Genomic DNA, 27,998 nt, shown 5'->3' on the forward strand with positions numbered 1-27,998 from the left:
CCTTAACGCTTCCGCAGTAATAAAAAGGAAGGATATAATTTTTTCTAGCCCCGGCATCTGACATCGATACTGAAGCACCCTGAATGGGGCAGCGGGAATAAAGGCTAGCAGGCAGAATGGAGAAATGAAAGAGGTGAGGAGACAGGAAGAGAGGATAGGGGGAGAATATGCACAGACTGTTTGCACAATAAGAAATGTGTACAGGTTGCGCGCGTGATTAGTTCATGATGAAGCATAGAAGAGAGACAGGTGGTCGAAATTATTCCGGAGCCCTCGACTGCGGTCTCCTCTCAGTCCCTTCCCTTACGGCGTGGTTCAGGTGTCCGCCGAGATGTGAGACACTTTCCCCCAACAACCCATTAACCAATCATCCGGAGAACCCGCCGCAGTGGCTCAGTGGAGGGCGCTCGGCTATTGATCGGAGTACCCGGGTTTGAGCAATACCACCTAGATAACTAGTCTAGGTGGTATTGGTTTGAGTCAGACCGCGGCGGCCGCGTTTAAATGGAGGCGAAACGCCAAGGCGCCCGTGTGCTGGGCGATGTCAGTGCACGTTAAAGATCCCCAGGTGGTCGAAATTATTCCGGAGCCCGCCACTACAGCACCTCTACTTTCACTCCCTCCTTTATTCCTCCCCTTACGGCGCGGTTCAGGTGTCAAATGATATATGAGACAGATACTGCGCCATTTCCTTTCCCCAAAATCGTTTCAATACGGAGACCTCTACTACGGCACCTTTCTTCCACTCCCTCCTTTATCAGTGCACGTTAAAGATCGCCAGGTGGTCGAAATATTTCCGGAGACCTCCACTACGGCACCTCTTTCATTGTGAGACAGTTATAATTACTGTCAGTTCCTTTCCCCAAAACCAATTTTTTCTCCTTCCCCTGCCATTTTCCACGTCGTCGTCGAGCTTCACACCGCTTATTGGGGGAAAAGTGCGCCGCATCCAAACTACTGGTTTCAAATTTGTTTTTTGCTTTTCCCTCGTGTATCGAGACAGGTATGTTCGCTGCGTGGTCAGTCCTCCTGGGTATGCAGACATGCGGCAGTATGGGTACCCTCTTGTAAGATCAGACGAGAAAATTAAATACCCAAAAGGGACACCTCACAGCTTTCACAGGAAGTTATTTGAGCAACAATGGGCTATCTACTACAGTGTATGGTACCACTGCACACGGCAAGGGCCATTGGCAATCACTGAGGGATCAGAGAAGAGAACTCTGATGATGTCGCGGATGCATGTATCGCCCTTCCGTGGCTTACGCAACATCGTCCGCTGGCAGCGTTTTTTTCTTTTTTTGTAACACGAGACGAAAACCACGTTAACGCGTACTTTAATAAAAGCCGCAGCAGGCCAATGACTGCGTCCTTCGCTGCCCAGTGGCGAAAGTCCTCCTGCAGCAGAGCCCGGAAGAGAGGTAAAACGTCAGAAACGGCGAGTCATTATCGAAGGGCGTCTCATTACACACAAATTCTCAGGAGGGGCTAGCGCTGGTCGCTGGGACGCCGGGGTGACGCCGACCGCTGGGAGCCGAGCCGCATTATGTCTGCCGCTCCCAGGGACGGCGAGCTGCTGAGGCGCGCGGCCGTCGGGGGCAGCTCGAGGGACAGACGCTGCTGCTGAAGCAAGTGCTGCCGGCGGCCCTGTTGCTGTGCCGCGGTGGCCGCCGCGCGGGCCTCGCGGTGCGCCAGCTGCTGTTTCATGAAGACCGCGTTGCGCAGCAAGTCCTGTACGTTGGCAAGGTGCTGCCGGCTCTGCTGGAAGTCGCGCAGGGCGCCGATGGCGTAGTCCAGGTCGTAGCACTTTCCCCGCAGCTCGTGGCGCAGCTCGGCCATCTGCAGCCGCCGCTCAACGGTCGGCTGAAGAGACTTGCGTACGTGCTCTTGCAGCCGATAGCAGGCCAAAGAGGGCTCGTTAGCGAAGATGTGCACGTTCTCCGATATGCGGCCACAGGTGCCTTTGACGCGCTGCTCGAGCTCGAGGTCCACGTTGGGCCGAGCCTCTTCGGCCACGGTCACAGCTTCGGTGGCCATTCTCCGCGCGGATCCTTTAGTGCTTTCGGCGAAGAACCGTACAGGTAGTCCTTTGTACGGGCGACCACCTCCGCCGCAGAGCTGCCACCGCGCTAGCCGTCCGAGTGATTGTGAAAAACACGTGCACGCAACAAACGATAGCACTACCTGAGATGGCAAACGACTTGCGGAGCTCGCGGTCCGCCCGGCCTTTCTGAATCCTGGGGAGGCGTTAACAGGATGCACTTCGCTGCTGCGTTGGTTTATGGTTTATGTTTGGCGATGACTGCTCCGACTACGACGGCACGTCTCACTAATGCTGTGCTTGCAAGCCTATCACACTGCTTCAAAATACGGTTACAGGCTTTGATGGAACTAGCAAATTTACGTGCCACCAAGCGTTTCAATTTTCTTCACTTTCACAAGAAATGCTTTTATTAATTTGACATTATTAGTAACATTTTATCCCCACAGATGACGACACAATATGCCAGTTTCCACTTTTGGGGTCAAACTTAGTGTTTAACGTTTTGTATTAAAACAGGAATCATTAATAAGTTCTTGCAACAGAAGTGCATGCAAAGAAAATTAACTGTCACTAAATTTTGAGCGTAACTGCAAGCTCTGATAACGTCCTTCGATCCACTTTGATTGCTTTCCGGTTTTGTTTTGTTGTGTATGTCTGCTATTGTGCATGGTTTTGCGACAGTCAACCAAAAGATGCGTCACGTGACTGCAACCGGCGCCGCGATTGGCCAGACTAATGTTTCCCGACATGGAACAAGAAAATGGCCTCACAGCAAGGTTGATGGGGGTGGTTGTCAAGTTCTGCCTTTGTTGAGTGGTGCGGGGAAATCTTCGTGGTGCCTCGCGTTCCCGAAGATGTCCAGTGCGGCGGCCAGACCGCCGAGACAAACAGTGCGCAGGACTCGGAAGAAGCCTCTGAAGCGAGCGGCGATCACGTCCAGGGCATTCGACGAAGGTACGCGACCACTGCTTTTGTGGGACCCCCTTTGGGCCATGATTAGGCCTAGTCCGTAGGAATATTTTCCCCATATTCGTGTCAGTCCCTGCTGTGCTGCGATCCAGCGACTATCGGCCGGCTCGGCACGGTCTCTGCGCGTTCGGGGACCCGGGCTGAGGGTCCGAGGGCACCGCTGGGGCCCGTCCCTCGCTGCTCCGCCAGGGTGTCCCCGATCGCGTCGAGGCCCTGATCGCATCGCCGACACTGCTCGTTTCGGCACGATGCTCGCGGTATGGCCCAACAGTGGCGGCGGTGGCGGCATTGATTCTTGCTTGTGGTCGCCGGCTGCGATCGAAGCGGACCTTCAGGCCTCGACGTGCTCGGCCAGACGGGTCCCGTCCCGTTACAAGCCTACCGCAGGCCTTCCTTTCCGGGCTGATCGCGGTTGCGTCTGCTGCGCCTTGTGAAACGCGACGCGGCCTAATCTGCCGGAGGAACACGGCTGGCGTCATTAAGCGCGCCACATGTCTTCCTGAAAGCGTCTGGTATCCGCATAGTGCGCGTCTGGTCGCTCGAAATCGCGTGGCGTCTGCAGCGTGATTGGCGTCGCGGTGACGATAGCGTGGGAACAGCTGTTCTGGCGTTGATGATCTGGGCGTCTGTCACGTTATGTGGCTCGAAAGTGCGTACACATGCGCGTGTGCATGGTTGCACTCGGCTTTTGCCGAACCCCAGCAAAGGAACTGCGTCATATCGGGCTCGCATCGGCTGCCCCGGTGAAGAGAGCAGGAATAGGACTATCCGTGACGCGATGCGATCGCAACGCCGAGCGGCCCCGCGAATAAATAGCGGAGCTGGAGGGTACTACGTCATTTAATGTGGCACTGCTAGCGCAAGAATGTTTTCTTCCTGGCAGGCGAGAGAGACTTGGTGATAGCCCTTGCTTGGACGTCAAGCTCGATGTGATCTTCCAATAACACGTAGATCGCGTGCTTCATTTCTGCGCAGCCTTCATGTGGTGTTTTTTTAGACGTATTAGCGGGTGGAATATATGGTGAGGGTACTGCGTAACTAGCACTTATAACGTAACATGCAAAATTGTAACTACGCAGAGCCATCCTCTGAAAGGGTTTCGGGATGCATTGTTGGATGCAAGGGGCAAAGAGGTGTTTCATTTCACTTCTATTGAAATACCAGATATTTCGGCAACATAAGGTGCTTAAAATACCTTCTCATGTTACAGATGAGCCCACTGGCCACCCTCAGGAGTGCGGTGAGCTCTTTTATCACGTTTTCTTCTCTGTAAACACGTTTGCTTGTGAGCGTTGTCCTGGGACGCTCATTGTAAACATACTTTGCCTGTTGATGTTCCTCGAGCAGCTGAATTCAGATAGAGTTGGGATCTTGCAGCCTCCACGGCTCGTCTGCAAAGTGGTTTTCATGTTCATAGATGGTGGAAGTTGCGGAGGCAGTTACAGATGTCGGAAAACATTTGCGAGGAGAAATCGCTGAAGAGCTGTGGTGTCAAGCGCAGTGCTAGGCCAGTGTTACTGCTAAGTGAGGACGTCACAATCACTTGTGTGCCTGTTATTGCTGTTCCACCAGTACTTTTGGGAGGTGCCCGAGGCAGTTGTATAGGGCGAAGCCCTACGGGGGGTCAGGGCCCATGCCTAACAAGAACCTTCCCTTGGAAACACCCCTAACTGTCATTGTTCTTTATTTTTTCAACATAATGTTTTCGAGCTCAATGTTTTGAAAGTAAACATTATCATTTGGGGGGGGGGGGGGGGGGGTGCAAGCGGTGAAATTTTAAACAGTAGTTGCATAAGTTGTTACTGCACTTGGGAAGCACATGCAGTGACTGGGATTGGAATGTTGGTCATAACATGGTACGGTATGCTCTAGTAGCTATGCAACTTCAAGCTTACATCATGTGAGCAACATGCAATATCATTGGCTGCGAAATTTAATCACTCTTTTAAAGGACAGTGGGGAAAAATTAAATTTGACCTGTATTGATAGGAGCCCTTATAAGCTACTAAGGACGTAAAGATGAACAGGCGTCTCTCACTACCACTGGCCAATTTCACAAGTCATTTGGGATTCACCGGCACAATTTGATCATGGAGTCCTTTTCTGTGTAGGCATTGCGATTTTAGAAAAGAGTGTGTAAAAATATTTTTTTTTGCAATTTTGTCTACAGTAAGTGCATATTTTGGTGCCAGACAAACATCAGCATACCCAGAGAAAGCCATAAGTCAATTTTTTTTTTATTAAGGACAAAAATTAGATTCATTTGCCCCCAGTGTTCCTTTCTGTGCTGAAAGAAAATAAGTACTTCATTCCCACCGCATGACATGCTGTACTAAAATAATAAAAAAAAGAAATCTCCATGTTTTATACAATTAGATGATGTGATGTTATCATGCCATTGTGTGCTTCCTATTGAACTCACTTATGTACGCTGCTTTTGATAAGTGTACCACCGAGTTGGTTTTCAGCATTGCCGGTGTACTGCAGGTCATTCCTTGCGGTCAGAATTTTGGGAGCTGTGAGGGTGCCGTAGAAATCGGATTTACCTTCTGTCCGAGAGCAAAATGAAAGACCTGTTGCATAGCTGAGCTCCTCAGGCTGTGAAGAGGGCTGATGAATACTGCTCCTTTTGACTGTTGCATGTGCCAGAGCTGCACGTCATGTGGCCTGCAAACTTTTGAGAAGTGCTGTACCTTAACTCGTAATCCATTGTGGCTATCGCTGAAAGAACACATACTTTAATGATGGGGAAGCGAGGTTTACAAAGAGAACGTAATGGTGTAGGAAACACTCGCTTTATGTGCTGTGATGCAGGGAGAAAAAACGCACAAGCACTGCTTGCATGTGAGCACACTGCACTTGTAGCAGAATGGCGGTGCTTTTTTTTTTATGCACGCATTCAAATGTGCATGCCTGAGCTGCATTTTTGCGCCAGATTTTACCAGCTGTCCCTACAGTGTTCTTAATGTATGGTTAGAGATTTGACACGTTTTCTTAAACTACAGATGTCAAGAAGGCAGGAATGTGTGAAATGGCATAAGCATGAAGCATCAACTGGAAACGACTTGTTGCAAACAGGCTGCTTTATTTGCTCTGTTTACTATAGGTGTAGCTTCTTGTTTCCAGCTACAGAAAAGAAAGGCTTGAGTGTATGTTGCTTCTTAAAAAAAATATAACGAAAAAAGATGTGCTGGTCAGCTCACACCATGTGGCATCCACTGAGAAACAGCATCCTACTTAGCACCATGGGCTCATATGACGCCTTGTGTAATGCAGGTCAGTAGCATCAAAAGCAGTTACCATGTACAGACTGCGTCACACTTGTGTAGAGTGCTCGAGTGCCACACTTTCCCGCATTAAAACCGGCACTTTAGTTAATTGTTTGAATTTTATTTTGCAATCGTTCAAGTACCCACAAACAGCAGTTGTGCCTGAACAGTGGTGCATTGGGATACATAAAGTATTCATGAAGGGAGCATAAGTCATGTTGGATAGAAACAGCGTGAACGGACGAAGGACCGAAAACGAAGAAACAGTTCGCGCTCTTTCTAGCCAAAATGAATACATACCAACTCGTCCAACTGTCCATTGTACTATAGCATAGGTCAGCTTACGCACTCTGTACACATATCAAAACAGGATAGATACATGGGGATATGCTTAGGTGAGCTTGTGTCTCCGTCCAAAGAGGAGAAAAAAAATGTGATAAAAGAAGTTAACAGAAGAGAGAGGCTAGCTTGCAATGTGTAAAACTATTTTTCGTAAAAAATGTCGACAGCAGTAAGCATGGTAAACAAGTTAAACTTGTGCTGAATGCGTATCATTGGGCATATACAATTTGCACCGGCTGTTTAGTGTGGCCGTCAGCTTTGGGCATTTGGTGCAGGCGCATTCAAATAAAGTGCTTCTGTCAGCATGGGACAGTCGAATACACTATGCAAGCATTTCTGAAATCGCGTCGTTTAGAGTGAAACAAGCTTTAGGGACGACAACAGGCGGATGTATCCAAAGTAGTATCGCCTACCTAAGTGCCGATCATAGAGAATTCGAATAAAGCGCTTTTGTACATGTTCAGTCAGGGCACGCTGTGTAATTGTCAAAGAGTTCCAGACTACGGTGGGGAAATTCAATTTTCACAAAACAAGGGTTTTGTACCGGAGCAAGAGGCAGTCTTTCAACCTGAAATTCCTTGTAGCACGTGCAGTGATGCCTAATTAATGCACAGAAACTCCAGCGTGTAAGGTTATTAGCCCGGGTGTTGAATGTCAGCTTGGAGTCCAGGTCAGCACCCAAGTTGCAGACATGGACACTGCGTACAAGATAAGATTACCATCTACGTTGTTGTAGTATTGGTTACCTCCTCCTAGTGAAGGAACTAGCTACCATTTCGTTAAATTTCAATGCTAGGGCGTTTTGTGCGCACTATTAGCATATTAAATCGTAATTTGTTCCCAGTCTGTCATGGGGTCCTCAGAATGTTGTTAATAAACAGATTGAAAAGTAGAGGTGATAATTAGACCCCTGCACTACGCCAGTTTTAGCAGGATATGCAGTTGAGAGGCATCCGCTAGATGTGACAGTACTTACGCGTTCGCATTTGCACAAAGATGGTGAGAATTCGTAGCGTCTCATTTTGCACTGTGTCGCAGCTTCTGTGATTTAGAGGCTACACTCACGCAAAAGTCCCATCAACTTGCTTAGAGCATGTGGAGATGCCACGCTAACTGATACAGAAAACACATACACAGAATGGGAACAGAAAATGCGCATGCTTTCAACTGATTTTATTGGATAGGATTTGACTTTTTTATACAGAACCAGAAAGAGTGAAACAGAGTGAATTGTTTCTGCATCTCAAAGGGAACACTGTCACCCTTCTACCCATAACCTGGCCAAAGACCTCAACCTTTCGATTTTGCTATCTTCGAGGCTACTGACGATGCGCAATATTCTGTTCCAGTGGTTCTGATCTTGAATGCTTCGATGCTTTTTCTGGTTGTGTAAAAAAAGTCACATGCTATGCAGTAAAATCAGTTGAAAGTACGCACATCTGCTGTTCCTGTTTGTATGTGTTTTCTGTATCGGTTAGCGTGATATCGCCACTACGAAGCACCAGCTAGCCCCCCCCCCCCCCCCCCCCCCCCCCCCCCCCCCCCCGCCGCCTTCTAATTAGAGCATATATTTGCCATGCTTGTGTCTACTTCAGCTTCTTCACTTGTTCAGATCTTCTCCTTAGGCTTGGATAAATGTTGTTTCGCTTCTTTCATCCCACAGCTCATGGTGGCGCTAGGGCTGGGCAGGGTGGTGAGGGGAACTGTGGACTAATCTGGTACATGTGTGAGGCTGCTTCAGTTGAAGCCCATGAACCTGCTTTTGAATTTCCTTCCTGTTGAAAAAACGAAAAGAGGGAGGCTAGTGGAAGAGGGCATGAGACATAGAAATAATATGCGTATGCAAACTGTCAGCTTGCAAGTGAAAGATTTGCCAACAGGCAGTTCTGTTGAAATAGGTGCAGGTCCCCACAACCGCATTTTTATTTAAACTAAACTCTTGCACAAAGTCCAGATGACTGATATTTGCACAAAATTTTTAAACTTATAAAGGTTAAATGAATGGGGTCTATAAACAGGAATGGGCAGCTGGCAAGGGCATAGAGACCTGAAAGATTTGCAGTGGGAAAGCGAGTGTTTGTCACTGTAGAAGGAAGTTGGACACCCTTCATTTCTGAACCGGTTATTATGCGAACCATTGTCACTGTTTTGTAACAGGGTCTGTGCACCTTTTGTTTTATTTAATTTTGTTTTATTTAATCATCAGGCATTCTTCATCACCACAGACCTGTGAAAACCGTCAACCTTGATGCTGGCACTCCCTTTCCCTTAGCCTGAGCTGCTTTTGCATCATTGGGAAGTTGTAGGCAGCCATGCCTTGCTGTTCTGATAGCAGTGTAGGTTTGGAGTTTGTCACATTGCTTTCAACTAGGCGTATTCATTTGTATTTTTTTCTGGTTGTTTTTGTCATTGCAGCGGCCAGCGTGGAGCAGACTCTGGTGAGCGTGCTGGGTGGCGGTGTGTGCACGGTGGGGGGCCCTCAGGGTGGCGGCGGCGGTGGGGGAGGCAGCGCGGCGGGCGGTGGCGGCGGCCACCAGCCCCCGTATGATCTGCGGCGGAAGCTGCCCCATGACGGGACGCCCCCGTGCCCCCTGCCCCGCAAGCGCCAACGGCGCACCCCGTCTTCCTCCCAGGGCGCCTCTTCCTCCTCCTCCTCGGAAGGTGAGTTCAGCCACCACCATCCTATGCGCCACACCACCGGTTCTGTTAGTGTTTTGAGCATGAGGCCTGGCTTGGTTCTTGCCATTGTCTATAGGATCTGCTGTGGTCACTCGTCATTCGCTGAGTCCCCAAACTACGCCCACTTGCAGCACCTTTCTGTGCCTGGGTCACCTCTTCAAAGTGTGATCTGTGACTGCCTGTACCAGCCTACTTTGTCATTTGCGACCACTTCTAGTCGTCGGTCATTGAAACACAGTACCAAAAGATTTTGCATCTTCTGATGGTTGCGACGCATTCGTTCACCAGTTGAAAAGCTTCATTCCTAACAAAAACAGCCTGCCAGTTTGTTTCCATGCTTCCTCATTTGTGTTGTGAATTTGTTTGTTTAAAGTTTGTTCAGTCTTGTTTACCAAATTTGAAGAATTATGTGATAGAAAAAGCATGAACTGAAGACTGGAAACTAAAGAAGCACACACATGCAGAGCTAACTTCCATCTCATTTATTCGAAAAGGATAGAAGGCATGGAATTTATGCACTTAGCGTTGCCCAGTGGGTTTATCGCTGTTATCAAACACCAGGCTCACAACACGACTTTGGCTGCAAACAGTATGTCTAGTGTTGTCAGTCTCGTGCTTGATAACCACAAAAAGCCTGCTGGGCAGTTGCTGAGTGTATAAATAGTATGTCTTCTGTCATTTTCGAATGAAAGAGTTGAAAGACTCTACTGTGTGCCTTTGTATGGGTTTCATGTCTCTTCTAGAGTCCTTGTTTATTTATTTCGCTCAGTTCTTCGAAAGTTTCCAGGCATGGACCAACTAGCCTGCCAGAAAATACTGCTTATTTTGCCGTTTTTATGCATGATTACTTTGTTCCCTGTGACAAGTGTTTATCTGGTTATTCCTCCAAGTGTGGAGTTGCCTTCATGATAAACTTTCTCTGACAAAATCAGCATGGCTGGCTTGAGACTGAAATTCTTGCTACTCAAGTTCTTCCTTTCATTATGCAGTAGCCACTTAGGATACATAAATAAGCAAGGCACTGCTCATTTTGTACTAATTCGCATCCTCCTGATCTGCTCTTTTGAATACTACTGTTGAGACGGAAAGAGGATGATTGGTCTGCCTTGTGCGTGCCCAGATGGGAGCAGTGCGGCCCACTACCTGCTTCTGGAGGTTCCGGACGAGGTGCTGCTCACCATCTTCTCGTACCTGCTGGAGCAGGACCTGTGCCGGGTGGCCCAGGTGTGCCGGCGCTTCCACGCCATCTCCAATGACACAGAGCTGTGGAAGAGCCTCTACCAGAGCGTCTTTGAGTATGACCTGCCCCTCTTCCACCCGGCCCCATGCAAGTTCGACTTTGTCGCCCCTGAGGAGGCCGACTGCCCCAACCCCTGGAAGGAGAGCTTCCGGCAGCTCTACCGGGGGATCCACGTGCGCCCACACTTCCAGGTGCACTTCCTTCTCTGCTTGTGGCACCGAGCCTCGAGGTTTTTTGAAGCACATTTTAGGTTCCCTGAGCGCCTTATTCATGCATGCCACAACCCACACATTTTCTTTTATCCACACTTTGGGGGGACCGATCATACTCTAATTGTTCCTAGCACACTTTTTCATTAGGCTCCCAGTCGTAAATTGAATCAAAATGTCTAGGGACCATGCTGTGTGGGCTCTCTGTTGCATGCACGTTGGGCACGAAGACACAGAAGCCAAGATTCACGAGATTTCTTGGTGCCTTCTCAAAAGTGTTGGGTTCCCTGTGGCTGAAAAGGCTTAAAACCCTTGATGCATGGTAAGAGCATTGGCGCCTTCTTAGTGCACGTGATCACTTCATGCCTACAATGTGAAAGCACATGGATGCTGACAGTGATTTTATTATGCAATAGCATAGAACCTTCACTGGAGCAAAAACTCTGTGCTGTCCGCTGTTGTTCACAAAAATCCTGATTGGCTGGTGGGCAGTGATGTCATCAGTGACGTCACCAGACGGGAGAAATCCCATTGGCTGGAGGGACGTGACATCACCACACCAGTGAATGCCCATTGGCTGGGGGGAAGTGACATCACCAGACAAAGTTTGTCTTTGTGAAGCCTCCACCTGCCAGCTGTGGCAGGTGGTGTATGGGAAGAGCTCGGGAAAAGGGACCTGAGTCTCGCAAGTCCCACCATTCACTTCAAACAGAGGCATCAACAGTGTCAAATGCTTTTGCATTACCAACACATAATGGAATTAGGTGTTGCTGGCTTTTAAAAAAAATTTTTGTAGTATGTGAACCATCTCTCATCAGATATGTTTACCAGTGCAGCGTTCTTCTGGATCCCATGTGCTTGCTGGGCACAAAACAGAGGACACATGCTGTCATGCTTTCGTTTTTTATTTGGCAGTACCGAAATTTCATTAGCAGAGCATTCGGTGCAAGTCATGTGCAGATATTTTCTTGACTTTGTTTCAGACTGTACCAATTGAGCTTGCATTCTTTTCTCTGGCACCATGTGTCTTGTCTGACTGGGCGCTGTGGTTGCAGGCGCAGTACGATGGCCAGCCTCAGCGGTACCGTGGCCGGTCGTTGAGCTACTTTGACACAATTGAGACGGCATTCAACTTCTGTGAGGACATTGACCGGCCAGTGATCTTTGTGCACGCGGGCACTTACAAGGGGGAGTTCCTCATCGTCGACACTGGTGTGGCACTGATTGGTGCTGCGCCGGGCAATGTTGCCGAGCACGTCATCCTCGAGCGTGACTCTGACTCTACGGTCACGTTTGTCGAGGGTGCCCGCGGAGCCTACCTGGGGTACCTGACCCTGAAGGTGGGTGGCTTTGTTCACGTGGGGCTTCTGTCTTATTTCTTTTTTAACTTATAGTTCACCAGTTCAGTGCATTGCTCTAGAAGTTAGAGGTCATGCTGAAACATCTAGGATCACTGGCCCTTTGCATGCTCACTTTTGATTGGCTGGACTGGATGAACATTTTTAAGCGGGGAGAGAGATGCAGATTTCAACAGCGACAAAAATTTATACAGGTTGCTAGGCCTGCTCACCTTACCATATACAGTCGACGACCGGAAATTTGGACGCCTGATTTTTCGGACATGCTTGATTATTCGGACTTTTTCACGGCACCGCGACATGGCCCATAGAGCCAATGCATAGAGCCAATGTATAAGAGCGCCTGAAATTTCGGATGCACCGCAACTGACTGCTCAATTTTTCGGACCTCGTTCGCACTCACCGCCATATAATATGTACAGTGGAACCTCATTACTTCAAGCTGCAAGAGAGATCGAAAACTTGATCAAATAAAAACGAAATTCAAGCTTAAAGGGGCCCTCTTGCGATACTGAAACTCTGCGTGAGTCGGCACATTGCGCCCGCGTGGTTTCTAATTCATACGGTTCTTGAACTTCTTCCGCCGCACGAACTTTCTTAAATGCAGTCAGAGTTCGCGGAACTCATCTGTGCTGAGTCTTTCGTTTCAAGTAAGGAAAGAGTTAGCAGCGAAGCGTGTGGGAGGCATACGGCTTCACGGAGACAGTGAGCGCAAGAGGAAATGGTGGTGCATTTTAAAGCGAGGTCAGTGTACCCGCGGCAAAACGCACCGCAACCCTGACTTTTCTATTGTAAAACCGTAAATAACTGGCATTTTGATGACAGGCAAGGCGCCCCTCATTATACACAAGCCACCGCAGAGTGCATATCGCCGAATACGATGCCGATTTTGGCTCTAGTCGAGCTCGTGAAAGCGGTCGCCGCTTGTCTGTGCACTTGTCGCACGGCGAAATTTAGTCATTAGGAGCTTTAGAATGTGTGCAACACATCTGACCTCTTCCTCCAGCATAATGGCAATAAGTTCGCAATTTTTTCGGTGAAGTTTGATTTTCCGGACTGCCTGATTTTTCGGTCGTTTTCGCGGTCCCTAGAGGGTCCGAAAAATCGGTTGTCGGCTGTACTTATTTCCAGCTTGGCTTACAGGCTTTTGTACTTTTGAGGATAAGGCAAGAGTCAGAGCAACTTGTATTCAGTGGAACTTGTAAGTTTGCGTTACATTCTCTGAAGATATTGAGTGCTATATTTTTTCTGTTGTACAGTTTACGCCAGACATCACGTCATCCGTACCGCACCACAAGCACTACTGCCTGGAGATCAACGAGAACTGTTCGCCAACAGTGGACCACTGCATCATCCGGAGCACATCGGTGGTTGGTGCAGCTGTGTGTGTCAGTGGGGCTGGTGCAGAGCCCTGTCTTCGCAGCTGCGACATCTCTGACTGCGAGAATGTGGGCCTCTACATCACAGACTATGCTCAGGTGAGCCCCAGCACACAACGGCGGAAGTGCTATAGGGAATGGTGAGCTGATGTTAAGTGAAAGGATCAAGGTTATTTCATAACCCAACATGTCCACAGCATGTGCTAGCTTTTTTGTCAAGCATGTGTTGTCATCATTTCCTTTTCATCATGTAAAGTGTCCCCTCTCTAATGTGCTTGGTAATCTCTCTCACACACAGGGTATCTACGAGGAGAATGAGATCAGTCGCAACGCGTTGGCCGGTGTGTGGGTCAAGAATCACGCCAACCCGATCATGCGGCGCAACCACATCCACCACGGCCGAGATGTGGGCGTGTTCACCTTTGACAACGGCCTGGGCTACTTCGAGGCCAATGACATCCACAACAACCGCATAGCGGGCTTCGAGGTGAAGGCAGGCGCCAACCCGACGGTAGTGCGCTGCGAGATCCACCATGGCCAGACGGGGGGCATCTACGTGCACGAGAACGGCCGGGGCCAGTTCATGGAGAACAAGATCCACTCCAACAACTTCGCTGGTGTTTGGATCACCTCCCATTCAAACCCCACTATTCGACGGAATGACATCTACAATGGCCACCAAGGCGGCGTCTACATATTTGGCGAGGTAACCTTGTTTGTTGTTCAGGTGGATGCGAAACTGAAAGCGAGAAGTTCAGGGAAGATACACCTGTGAAATGAAACACTCGTTCAGTGAAGGGGGTGTCTGTAGAACGCTATTGGGTGGCTAAACATATGAAAGAGGTCGTTTTGGATGGCTCCCAGGGAAGGACACGAATATTTTTTTTTTTTTTTTCCAGTTAGGGTCGAGGATTGAAGACTTAATTCTGTAGGCATGGTGTTGAGAGTGTTGACAAAAGTCGCTGGAGGTGTGTGCATCTCAAGTAGGCGTGAGGTCATGCAGTGCATGCAAAAAAGTGACATGTAGTAGCTGTTTGCTCACTCACTCTCTCTCTGGCTTATGGCAAATGCTAGCATAAGAGTTGGAACAAATCGGAAATTTTTGTGTGCTTCACATTACCGCGGAGGTATGTGTGACGTCACGGTCACTGTCCAGTTGCTGTTATCGATGCTATCGTATCTATGTGCATATAACGCGACCACGAATATATTGTAGTGCAAGGGGGGAGTTTGGGACCTTACGAAAATTTTAAAAATGTGTACAGTAAAGCCTCGTTGATATGCTCCTGGTTCATGTGCTCAAAATTGTGGGCAATAAAAATGTCCCATAGGGATACACACTATACAGTCAATGTGCCAAGATTCGGACCCCTGACTTTTCGGACATGCTGCTTGATTATTCATACTTTTTCGCAGCACCACGACACGGCCCATAGTGCCGGTGTATAAGAGCGCCTGACATTTTGGATGCATAGCAACTAACTGCTAGATTTTTCTGACATTATTTGCAGCGAGTTGCAAAAATAAAATTCTTTGCCTGGAGGCTTATTTCGCGATACATTTGTCATTAACTTGATAAAATGGTCTCTTTTTCCTGATATTACGCTGTCACTTAATCATGCCTTAGACCACTCGGCTACAAAACAAGCGCGGAGTAACACACCTCCCTGCATGTGTGTTGCATGTGGTGTATGAAATAAGAGTATAGAGAGTCCGAAAAATTGGTTGTCAACTGTATTTGTTCCATTTATACGTTCCTGGGGGGCACAATTTCCTGGATACTGCGTTCAAAATTTCGACAAATCCTGGTTGTATAATATGCTTAGCGACCAGCTGCATGTGTGCACACGATTAGGCTGAACGTGGGAGTATGCGACATGGAAAAACTGAAATGCAGTGGCAGTCACCTCGTGTTGTAGCTCTCTGCAGTGCCTTGGTGCAAAGGGGCGAACCACACACACACAAAAAAAAAGGAAAGTGCTTTTATTTGAGTGGGCCATTGCCTGAAGGGCACGACGTGAAGAGCAGAAACACAGCGGCTTCTTTGGGGTGCTTTAGGGCAGAGAGGAAAATCATTTAGGAGCAAAATGGGCCTGGGAAACGCCGAGCAAAAACACTGCGACAGTCAGCCGCATGGTGGCTTCCCCACTGTGCATTCGTGCAAGGGGTGAATCATCCTGAAATGTGGAAGAGACTGATAATTTTGCCATTGCCGTAAACGAACCATACGTTGCTAACTTTCCCCGTCAAGACAACACAAAAATGGAGTGAGTTCTGTGACTGCTAGAAAAGGAGCTGCTCAAACCTTGCCCTTAGGAATGCTAATTGAATTTTTATAAGTGACAATATCTGTACGTGTCTTTGTACCTTGTTCAACAGCTGCACTCTTCACAACTGGGCAGTTTGGATCATACGTTTACCTGGATAATGTGGTGTTTGCATTTTTTTAAAAACGTATCGGCAAGGTTTTACTGTATTACATTTGTAGTATGACCACAGCTCAAGCCAACAACATATGAAGTATAAAAGGCTTGTGTTAAAAAACAGGTGGCACACAAAAGTACAGAAGGAATGGCCATGTTGACATTATATGAGGGGCAACACTTCACAAATGCACATGATGTCGTCATCAACCGCAGCAAAGCAGTCTGAATGCCGCCATCATTACTGTGATACCGCTGCCCCGTGTCTCGTGCTGCCTGCTGCCTGTGTCCGTTGGCCCTTCTTTTCTTTTCCTACTGTGTTTAGCTGCTTCAATGCCTTCTCTTTCTGTACGACCATGCTGCTGCCTTTCCAAGTTTCTAGCCACCCTCTCCTTCGTCCCCTTGGGGCTTTGCTTGCATTGTGCAGCCCATAGGCCATCCAAAAGTTGGCTTTTCCTTGCTGCTTGTCTGGTGGTGAAGGTTGCTGCAACTATCTTGAGCAGCAAAAAAAAGTTCTGAATTAACATCAGGTGCATTCTGAAACCAGTGAAGTGAGGAAAAAGACTCGCATTATATTCGTGTAAATGTTATACATAAGAGAAGGAATTCAGTTGCAAATTTTATGTAGTAGTCTATGTTTACTAGCGTCCTGCACTGTGCAACAGAGGAAAAATGAAATTGTGGTATCCCTGTGGTATCCCATTCGAATAATGGGAAAACAGTGGCCATGTATACGGGCACGACTAGATTATTGCTGAAACATGGGGGCTTACATAGGAGCCTGGAATCTGAACTAGTTTTCTAAGTGGAAAGTTTGGAGAACCATTGCGGCGAAATTGAGCAAGCAGTGACATTCCTCCCGCATGCAGGGTCGTGGTCTCATCGAGCACAACAACATCCACGGCAACGCGCTGGCGGGCATCCAGATCCGGACGAGCAGCGACCCCATTGTGCGCTATAACAAGATCCACCACGGCCAGCACGGGGGCATCTACGTGCACGAGAAGGGCCAGGGCCTCATTGAGGAGAATGAAGTGTACGCCAACACCCTGGCCGGTGTGTGGATCACCACGGGCAGCACGCCCGTGCTGCGGCGGAACCGCATCCACTCGGGCAAGCAGGTGGGCGTCTACTTCTATGACAACGGCCATGGGCGCCTCGAGGAGAATGACATCTTCAACCACCTCTACTCGGGCGTCCAGATCAGGTGCGTCTGCCTGCCGCGTCCCTGTATTCTTCCGGAAGCCGGTTGCTTGTAGTGTGACTCCATGGAGCAGAGACCTCAAGGACCTAACAACATGCACCTCAAGTGCCACTTGTTAAAGTAAAAGACGGGCTAGTTGGTCTTGGTGCGTAGAATGCTTTTCTCAGCGCGAAACTTCAACTGGTGGTTTATTGGAACAAACAGAAATAATGCACAGCAAGGGTTGAAGCCCCAGCTCGCAAGCGCATGCCCCACACATTTGCGTCCGCTTTAGCGCAGTTTAACATTCCAGCAGTTTCACCTAGGCACATGTGTCATTCTAGTCTTCAGATAACGCACCTCCTTGTAAGATAACATAGCAGATGCAGTGCTAATGCATTTATCGCCATCATTGTATATCTCAAGGGCCTCAAAAATTTCTCTGGTGTTCTGCTGCTTGAAGCTGCTTAGCACACGTGTGTTGCTCAACGCTGGAGTGCACGATGGTCTGGTAGGGCTAGGGCATCGGCTACAATGTTCAGCCAGGTGGCTGCTCTTTGCACGGGACTCGACTGCTCTGCGGTGTTCTCGCAATCTGTTGTTTAGACACCTACACGTCCGACACTAGGGTTTGTCCTGCGTGTATCTTCTCTCTGTGTCCTGTGTATTTCGCGCTGAAAAAATGCATTCTACGTATAGGGTGCGGCACTCATGGTCCTTGTTGCCTGTATGCGTTTGAATTAATTCATGGGTTACCAGCAGGCTGATACTCATTTTGGTTATTCAGTTCGTTCACTGATGCGACATCTACTTATGTACTGGCTGCTTTTGCCAGATTTTTGGAAAATGATAATAAGGCATGACCAGGAGGTCTATACGTCTTGTGTAGGCATGCAGCCGTAATAGAAATTCGCTGTGGGCCCTTAGATGTTGTGAGCTAGCTACTTGGTGGTTGGCCTGACTGGCATGGCTTCTTCCCTAACCGTGCAGGACGGGCAGCAACCCCATCATTCGCCGGAACAAAATCTGGGGTGGCCAGAACGGTGGCGTGCTGGTCTACAATGGCGGCCTGGGTGTGCTTGAACAGAACGAGATATTTGACAATGCCATGGCAGGTGTCTGGATCAAAACAGACAGCAACCCCACGTTGCGACGCAACAAGATCTACGACGGTCGTGACGGGGGCGTCTGCATTTTTAACGGCGGCAAGGGTGTGCTCGAAGAGAACGACATCTTTCGCAACGCGCAGGCCGGCGTGCTCATATCAACCCAGAGTCACCCTGTGTTGCGGCGGAACCGCATCTTTGATGGCCTGGCAGCTGGCGTCGAGATCACCAACAATGCCACTGCCACTCTCGAGTTCAATCAGATCTTCAACAATCGCTTTGGGGGACTGTGCCTGGCAAGCGGCGTCCAGCCAATCCTCAAAGGTGCCCGCTTCATTTTGTGCATGTCCTGTGGTGAACAGACGGCCTATGGTTTGTCGGAGCTAACAGAATGGCTTCCTGGGGATGTAAAATGTAGCTGGGGTTCGCCGAATATCACGTGGAAAGATGAGGTTCGGGAAGTTTACTCGGAGATGGTGGGCGTCGCTGGCGCAGTCCGGGATGCTTGAGAGTATTTAAAAGGCCTCACTTTGTTTTGCTTAAACATAATTCAGCTGATGGCACCGATGACTCGCCATTCTAGTGGCAGACCAATCTGGCTGTCTATGGGCTTGATTTCAGGGCAGTTGTTGCAGAAAATGTGGTCTTCGCAAAAAGGCATGTATGGCAAGCAAATGCATGTTCTGCATGTCTTTTGCATGTCATAAATGAAGTGACATTACATTGGTTTTGTAGGTTTTCTAGGCTAAGGTACCTATGAAACGGGTTTTGCTTTGGCTTTGTTGTGCGGTAAAGTCACAACTACTTAGCATAGATGCAGTTTGAGATGTAGGTTCGTCATTGGTGCTGATATAATTGAATGTTGAGGTACGTGTAGTTTTAATAAAATGAGCACTCAGTTTCTCTTACAAATGAGCACGCAATTTACGCCTACCAAAGGTGCCCTGAATTCCTTTTTCTTACCCTTTCTCGCATGTATTTCATTTCCTTGCCTTCTTCTAATGTTTGTTTGTCTGGAGGGCGGCCTTTGTTGAAACAAGTGTGTGGCTGTCTCTCTAGATTTCTTGCACTGAAGTGGCTGAGAGTGCCTATGTGAGCGCTGCTCTGATGGGGAAGTTCTTTCTGTGTCTTCTTGATCCAGGGAACCGCATCTTCGACAACCACAACGCTGTCGAGAAGGCTGTGACCAGTGGCCAGTGCCTGTACAAGATCTCGAGCTACACGAGCTTTCCCATGCATGACTTCTACCGGTAAGTTGCTTTCTTGTGGCTTCGTTTCCACTCATTGGACTGGAGTCCGTTATTAGGCTGTGTAGGCAGATTTCAGCTCCCAGTGAATTGAATTTGAATCTGGTAGGAATTTTGCTAGAGGTTGGTAGAAATTTCTTCGGTGCTTCTCACGGGGACGTGATAAGCAAAAAACAATGCTAAAACCTCTGTTTAATTTGGAGCCTGTTTATTTGGAATCTCATTTTATTAAAATAATTTTAGTGATCCCAAAATATGCCAGGTAATATTACTGGATAAATCTAACAACCAGTTGCAACTTTGACCGGAGAGACTCTGGCATGAGAGACCGTCATGCTTGCACTCTTGTCATTCATGCCCAGTTCACAAGTTGTCAGTTGTAACTCATGTTTCCGTTTCGCTCACTTGTGATTGTGGGTTCAGGTGCTTTGGGGTTTGCTTTACTCACTTTTTCGCTTGTGCTTGTACCACACTTATGCTAGGAAAGTGCTGCAGCACAGACCTGTGCTACCTGAGGGTGTGCTAGCAGGGAAGTTGCACAGTGAATGAGCTTGAAACCTCCTGCACATCTGTCGCTGAACTCCTGAATGCTGCACATGCTGTTATGAGATCATGGCAGTGATCGTGACCTGGGAAACGGACTCTGGCCTCGCCTTGCATGGCACATATCAGGCAGCATGTATTGCGGTACTCAAATGCAAAATTGATTCATGGCACGACCTGTGGCTGCATCGCACATTTGGTTTTAGAGCAAGAATCTGGCTGAAATACAGTCAAACAAAAATGGTAACACAGTTTGATGTAGCCGAAATTCATAATATAGAATTTAGCTAAAAACTTGCGCTGGAAAAGTGAAATTTAGTCAGTGAAAGAACTAATAACTTTTTTTTTTGCTTCTGTACGCTTTGTGCTGCATGTGCATGTACATTTTTAACCATTCATAATTGAAGCCAAGAGCTGCAGCACACTGTACAGTTGCCCGCGTACCCCAGTGTGAAAGAACAACAGGATAAGCATCCTGTCCGCCTTGGCAAGCTAGTTCAATAGCGACCGTTTAGCATTGTGGAATGTTGACGTGCTTTTTTAATGCTAGAGTTAGACTTGAGCTGAGAGTAAGGGTAGGGAGCTTTGTAATGATTTCAATGACCTAAGACGCTTCTATAATGCACAGAAATTTCAGTGCACTAGTGTATTTCCCTTTTGCCCCGTTGAAGTTTGGCTGGTGTGGCCCGGGATCGAACCCGTGAGCTTGCACTCGGCAGTGGGGCACTACAGCTGCTGAACCAATGCAGTGGGTGAGTTGAGCTGCACAACCCGGTGTCTCTCTGAGAGGCCACGGTGTCGTGAGTATGCTTGGCGCATCAAATCAGCCATACAGCCACATGCTAGAAACTAGACACACTTTCGCTCAGGCGTTGAGTCTGACCTCGGGCAGTCCTAGAAGCACAGACTAGTTATTTTATCTTTCCTTGTGAACAGTTTGCAGCCTCTTGGGACAAATTGTTTCCAATTTCATTAGGTTGGGGTGGGGCGTAAAGCACATACAGTAGACTCGCGATAATTCAAACTCTGATAATTCGTACTTTCGGTTAATTCAAACAAAAATCAAATTTTTGGTTGGTTCGCCATGTTTTCAATGTATTTTAAGGCCGCTTAATTCAAACACCGCAATTCGGTTAATTCGTACTTTTTGCTTGTCCATACCGGAAAATTATCGGCTATCGTTGCCACCACTGGTGAAAAATCTGACTTCTTATATCACCACAATGTTAAAATAAGCGCACTATGGCCTAAAAAAATAAAAGAAAGCGAACAAGAGCCCAACAAACAAACGTTCGAAACAAAAGCCTCCCGAAGGGCACATTGTTGCTCAACTTTCCGTGGCTTGCTGGCATGCTTGCTAGCCAGTTCAAAGCAGGAAGTTCGAAATTAAAACACATAACCCTCAAAACTTGTGGAAATGACGACTGTCCACCTGCGTTTGTCAAAACGCTCAAAACTGACGTAAAACCTGACGTAAAAACAAAGAGCACGAGAAAAGGGGAAAAAAAAGGTGCGAAAGTGACGCGAGTAGCATCGGCCGATTCCGAATCACGTGACCGCTCGCGCTTTTCTTTCCCTGGTCGGTCGCCCGCGTTGGTAGCATCATGTCTCCGCGGGGGAAGTACCGAACCCTTTCTGTGAAAGAAAAATTGGCAGTCATAGAAGAAGTTGAGGCTGGAGCGAAGAAGACTTCTGTGGCATTGAAGTATGAAATCACAAAAAGTACGCTGACAACGATTGTGAAAGCGAAAGACAAGCTGCGAAACAACGCAGGCCATTTCGCTCCCGACAGAAAAAGGCTTCGGGAGGCGGCGCATCCGGAGCTTGAGAAGGCAGTTTTTCTTTGGCTGAAGCGCGCTCGGAGCTGCAGTCTACCAGTAAGTGGACCAATCCTGCGAGAGAAGGCCGAACAACTGTCTTTGCGCTTTGGAATTGAAGACTTCAAGTGCAGTGATGGATGGGTGTCGCGATTCAAGGAGCGACATGGCCTCACTTTCAAAACAGTAAGTGGAGAAGCGGCAGCGGTCGATGAGGCGGTTACTACCGACTGGCAGCAGACGCGTCTTCAGAGCCTACTGCTTGAATACTCCCCGGCTGACATTTATAATGCTGACGAAATGGGACTGTTCTTCAAGTGCCTTCCTCAGCAAACATTGTGTCGCAAGGGGGAACGTTGCACCGGCGGAAAGCTGAGCAAGGAGCGGCTCACAGTCATGGTTTGTGCCAATATGGATGGTAGTCACAAGCCCGAACTTTTCGTTGTTGGCAAATCGAAGCGTCCGAGATGCTTTAAAGGCGTCCGAACTCTTCCCGTTTCTTATGCAGCAAATACACGTGCATGGATGACGCAATCTTTGTTTGAGGATTGGCTGCGGAAACTTGACTTGCGGTTTAAGCGCGATAAAAGAAAAGTGCTGATGATAGTGGATAATTGTCCCGCTCACGGTGACGTGGAGAGGCTGGAGGCAATTCGTCTTGAATTCCTCCCTCCAAACACAACAGCTGTCCTCCAGCCTCTGGATCAGGGGGTAATCAAATGTCTGAAGATGAACTACAGAAAGCTACTCCTTAAGAGGATGCTAATATGCATGGATAATTCCATGTCGTACAGCGTAACACTGCTGTCGTCTGTGGGAATGCTAGCCGACGCATGGAGTGCAGTAACATCGGCAACGATACGGAACTGCTTCCAGCATGCCTTCCGCATACCAGGCCACACCAGTGATACCTTGCCTGACTGCGCTCGAAATGAAGGTGAAGACTGGGAGAGCGATGAAGCAAGGCTAGTGCTTTCTGCACTCCAAGCACACAACATAGCTGCTGACCTCGGTGAATTTGCGGCTGCCGATGATAACCTCTGCGTGTGCAGGGAAGACACCCTGGACGACTTGGTGGCTGAGGTGCTGCCAGCACAGTACAGCAGTGAAAGTGAAGAGGAATCAGAAGAGCAATCCTCTGTGACAGCAGCACAGGCCTTCCACTACCTTGCCGAGGTCCGCAAATTTCTGACTGTAGAAGAAAATTCTCAAGAACAACTGGCTGCTCTTAATGGAATAGAGAACTTTGTTCTTAATGCACATGTAAAGAAAAAACAATCAACAATTCATGATTTCTTCAAACGGTCTAGTCAGCCATAGATTTCCATTAAACTTGTTCTGGATCCTTCACCTCTGCTCTGTTTTTACTGTGTAATTAAAGAGTGAAATGTTTAAAATATGATTTAAGTGGATAATTAATTGTAATGTGCGCTGTAATCTTGCTGAGAGTCATATATGCGAGAACTTCCGATAATTCAAACTTCCTGATAATTCAAACAAAATCCTGGGTTCCCTTCGAGTTTGAATTAACGAGAGTCTACTGTATTTGCAAATATGGTTCTGCTTTGAAGTGCTGAACCGTACTTCTCACTTTAGAGAACAGGCACAAGCAGGAATGTGGAGGCAGCCTCTAGCTTGGTAGGCAGTGCCAGATTGGGCGCATGTCCTGATGACCCCGATTTATTCTTGTCGCTGTTGCAGTTGCAAGACTTGCAACACGACAGACCGCAACGCCATCTGTGTCAACTGCATCAAGACGTGTCACTCAGGCCACGAGGTAGAGTTCATACGGCACGACAGGTGAGCCTCTTCCTGTTCTAGCACTAGAAGAGGAAGAACTGGGCCTAGTCGATCAGACAATACTTGATTTGATGTGCGTTACACATTACAGACACAAAACAAAAAAAAATCGAGGATGGAAAACGACACAGGCAGTGTCCTTTTCTGTCATTTTTTCTCAACTTGTGCAGCACATCAAAGCAAGTCATGGTCTAGCCCTGCTGCATGCTTCAGCTCAGGGTTGAACTTGCATAGCTCTCCGCTGTTGGTAGCTTCAAGCAGTGTCCTGCCCGCCCATGTGTGAATTGAGTAGCTCTGAACACAGGCTAGCTGGTGCTTTTACTGTGGTGCGTTAAGGGCACGTTTCCCTGTTTTGTGGTGTTCGTGTTGACAGCGTAACTGACACGAGTAAGGAGGAAAATGCATTAAAAGGGAAAGCACGGTGAGCTCCGATGGGCCAAGTGCTGCTTCACAAATCTGTGGCACTTTTTGTGCGTAGCGGTGCAACTAGCACTTGCGCCAAGCGCTTAATGGATTCGTGGCATTCTTTGTGCGCAGCGGCATAAACCAGTACTTGCGGCATTCGCCATAAGGCACTCCAATTGGCGGCTGTGCTATGACTGACATCATGGAGCATGGAATATTTTAGAACTAATAAAATGCTATGAAACCAGCTGACAATGTCGCTTACGTCAGTTTCACTCTTGTTGTGTGCCATCGGTGGCCCAGGCCCTTCAAAAATAGATTAATAAAGATGTATTCACCACCATACACTCCTTTCACAGGATCCTAGTTTTCACAGAATCTATCTCAGTTACTGTTTTTTAGTTTGGGGGAACTCTTCACAGAGGAACGTTGGCAGAATATACCTTTTGCAAAAAAAGGCAGTTCGTTGTATTTCAAACGTGAATTTTTATGCCCATACTCAGGGACTATTTAAACGCTTCAGTGTTGTTCCTGTACACAATTTATTTGATATATTGTTTAAGTATTTCATACAAAAAGTCTGTCAAAAATAACTAGGATGTATTTTTGCAGTTAGCCGATTTAAAGGCAAATGTTCCCACTTACCTACTTCGACGCCAAGAATTTTGGCACACTCCAGAACTCAACTTGGGCGCCAGATGTTGTGTTCTACTACACCGCGACTGTTAAATCCCCTAAGCAGCATATTCCAGCAACGTACAGATGGAAAAATGTAGCTCCCGTTCCATCAAAGCCAGATTCCTGTCGTAGCTCATCAAGTATGAATGGCGGAAGGGTGATACATAACTTGTTCATTTGTTTGTTCTCTTGCTATTGTTGCTCATGTATGAATTATATGTGTTCCTGTTTTATTTTTGTGTGCTTGCTGTATGCCATGTATGCTATGTTGCTCATGCACTATTATCAGAGAAGGAATTGATATGTTAATATTTTATTTTGCTTATATGTTCGCTGTATGCCATGTACTGGGGGGCTTGGGTGGTCTTCAAGCGAAAATTGTTCGCTTTTTGCCAGAGCCTGCCCACATCTTTATAGTGTTAATAAAAATGAAATGACAAATGAAATGTCGCGTTACAAAGGCATGGTAACTAACTTTCGAATCTACGAAGAATCTCAGCTGTCTACTATTGATGCCAAAATCCTGCAGGGCAGGTGGCCTACCTACAACCTGAATAGCTGCACTGCCTGGGTGCATAGGCAGGAGTTGATTTGTTCAGTTCATAGCAACACAGTACACCTTTCCATTGCAGATGCTGTGGGAAGTAAGATGATATACAAGTTTCGCGTCCTGCGATCTTTTGGCACTGGATGTACACGGCTCATCATTGCATTTGGTCTCTACAGCTGTCCTGCAGTGTCACAATACAATTTGATCCCATTAGTTTGAACTCCAGTTGAATAATAAAGTTCTGCACGGCAAGCACACTACTGTGTGCATGTACGTGCAGAAGAGTCGCTTAGTGCTGCCGCCTGCACATTCTTGAATGCTTCGGCTGCAAGGGAATCGCCGACACAGGCAGGCAAATCTGGTATAGGGGTAATGCTGAAAATTGTTTAAATGCCCACTTACCACACGGTGTCGTCCTTAGGGGGGCCTTCAGGGCAACATAGTGTATTCCAAGAGAAGGCGCATGCAGCAGGAGGTGGAGTTGGGTGAGCACGGATGGGATGAGGAAGTTTGCGGAAGCATGATTTAAAGTAGCATCTGCTTCTTGCGGGGATAAAAGGTGGCCACAGATTGCACGGGTCACGGTTGACTGGTAGTCAGTGGTAGAGACCTCCTCCATTGGACGTACGGTAGTTGGGCTGCTGAGATAGCTGCTGCTTACCTGGCTCATTGCTGATGGATGTTGCAGGTTCTTCTGTGACTGTGGTGCTGGCACACTGAGCAACCAGTGTCAGCTGCAGGGGGAGCCCACGCAGGACACGGACACCCTGTACGACTCGGCCGCTCCGATGGAGTCGCACACACTGCTGGTCAACTGAGAGACCCGACGACAGACGGAGGACTCTGATTGCTGCAGGTGTGTGTGTGTGCGTCGTGCGCCGTGCTGCAGGGTGTGTAAACTGACCAAAGTGCCAAAAGAGAGGAGGAGAGAGAGAACCGCCCGGTTGCCGCCGCCCTTTCTATTTATTGGGGGGGTGGAGAGCCCCTTCCCCCGACAGCTGGCTCTGTCGCGCTATGCAGTTGGCCTCCCCACCACAACAGACGTGTGTGTGCGCGCGTGCATGCGTGTGTGGTTCTTTTGTATCGCCACGCCACTACTGTGTTGTGTGTGAGAGTTGTATCTTCTCTCCCCCCACCACCACCATCCCCATCACTGCCTCCCCCTCCCTCCCTTACGCGAGTGTCACGCAGAGAAGCCGTCTCTCTCTCACTACCGAACTTGGAAGGGGGTGGGGGGAAAACGCAAAAATCAAGAGACTTCAGCTGTGCCAGGCCAGCTTTTTCTTCCCCCTCCCACTCGCCCAGCCAACACAACAACCAGAGTCGACAGTGCCCGCACAGCCCGGTACTACTACTACTCTCCCCCCGAGTGAATGAAGTGTTGTGTTTGTGGTGACTATATTTGCATGCCCCCTTCAAGTGCTACTACTACTGTTACTACCACCACCACCAAGCATTTTGTTTTCCCGTTTTTTTTTTAAATTGTTTATTATTTTTGTCCCATTCTTTTTGACAGGACTGCAACTGCAAGAGCTTGTTTTTATCTGAGAGCTTCATTTCTTGTGCTTTCGATGACTGGCTTTGGTTGAAGCAGTGCGTTTGTTTGCTACATGTAAAGGTGACAAAATACGGGAGGGAAAAAAAGAAGAAAACATCACCGACTGTCGAAGCCAGCAGTAGGTGGCACATTTTGTTATGTTTTTGTTGTTTTTTACTCAACAATGTGTTCTGTTCATAGTGGAGTTTTGATCATTGCATTTCTGTTTTGCTTGCGTATTGTATGTGCTAGGCTCCAGTGTGATTTTGGCGATGTGCATGTTCTGCATCTTTGGTTTGCTGCTGTCCCTGCGAGAAAGGCGTAGGCAGCTCATCCGCAATCAAAGCAATGGTTGGCGAATGGCAGACCAGCTTTTGCCGCACATGTACAAGAGGCAGAGCTACCAGATGGGCAACGTGTCCTGTGAGTGAAGTGCGGGGTTTCTTGCACCGTGGCAGGAGTGTGTGTCGCTGTCAGTGCTTCTAGGAAGTGCTGCGTGACAAACGGTGCCAAATGCTGACAAGCATAAGCCTCTCCTGGCCATCGCAGCGGTGCATGGAAACGTCGCGAGAAATGGCCATTTGCCATTTGATGGTTTTGCTCGAGGGTTGTATCGGATGGAAAGGGATTTAAAAAAAAATGCACTTTTCGTGACAGGCGCTTTCCTTTTTCCACCTGCTGTGTACACGTAGGCAATGAAATGCAGTGAGCAACCGTGCAGTGATTTTGCTTGTAACATATTTGGCATACCAACAGTGTTTTGTTGATGTGTTGCACCGGTATTGTGTAAAGTGCAGCAGGCAGGTGGGAAAATGGGATTGTGTCAAGAGGATGGTGCCTATGCAATGGTAGCTTTGGTCAACTCCCCGAGTGTGGTTCTAAACATGCTACAGACTCTTTGTGTATGGGACACTTGCCCCGTGGTGTGTGCGTGTGTACGTGCGTGCGTGCATAGCAAGGATGACTGGTGCAGACACCGGCAGCATTACACTGGAGAGAGGAGACAGGCAAAGCACATCGGCCAGGCTTGTAGTCGAGCACTGCATGCGTGCCACGATCAAAGCACCCTTTGCCGCCGCAGCTGTGCCGTATCCAAGCCAAGCCCCACCATGTGCTGCACCATGCGAGTGTATACGCTTCAGGCTGCAGGCGTGGAGGACGAGCAGCTGATGGAGGTGCAGCGGTGCCCACAATAAACATAAGAATGCCACACTGTCTCT

The 27,998-nt window shown here is 48.2% G+C and overlaps 2 protein-coding genes across 2 annotated transcripts; one reads left to right on the forward strand and one right to left on the reverse strand.

Moving 5' to 3' along the window:
* Positions 1 to 1,320: 1,320 nt before the first annotated feature.
* LOC144104852 (BLOC-1-related complex subunit 8) lies at positions 1,321 to 2,325 on the reverse strand. Its single transcript, XM_077638063.1, has one exon. It carries the CDS (start codon positions 2,035 to 2,037, stop codon positions 1,489 to 1,491), a length of 549 nt encoding a protein of 182 aa, XP_077494189.1. The 5' UTR covers positions 2,038 to 2,325; the 3' UTR covers positions 1,321 to 1,488.
* Positions 2,326 to 2,775: 450 nt separating this feature from the next.
* Positions 2,776 to 27,995, forward strand: FBXO11 (F-box protein 11). Its single transcript, XM_077638059.1, has 12 exons — positions 2,776 to 2,998; positions 4,224 to 4,253; positions 9,040 to 9,285; positions 10,424 to 10,734; positions 11,808 to 12,092; positions 13,370 to 13,588; positions 13,788 to 14,195; positions 16,782 to 17,119; positions 18,086 to 18,525; positions 19,343 to 19,451; positions 23,510 to 23,608; positions 25,930 to 27,995. The coding sequence occupies exons 1-12, from the start codon at positions 2,899 to 2,901 to the stop codon at positions 26,057 to 26,059; spliced, it is 2,715 nt and encodes a 904-aa protein (XP_077494185.1). The 5' UTR covers positions 2,776 to 2,898; the 3' UTR covers positions 26,060 to 27,995.
* The last annotated feature ends 3 nt before the right edge of the window (positions 27,996 to 27,998 follow it).

This window comes from Amblyomma americanum, chromosome 9 (assembly GCF_052857255.1).
Source record: "Amblyomma americanum isolate KBUSLIRL-KWMA chromosome 9, ASM5285725v1, whole genome shotgun sequence".
Classification (NCBI taxonomy): Eukaryota; Metazoa; Arthropoda; class Arachnida; order Ixodida; family Ixodidae; genus Amblyomma; species Amblyomma americanum.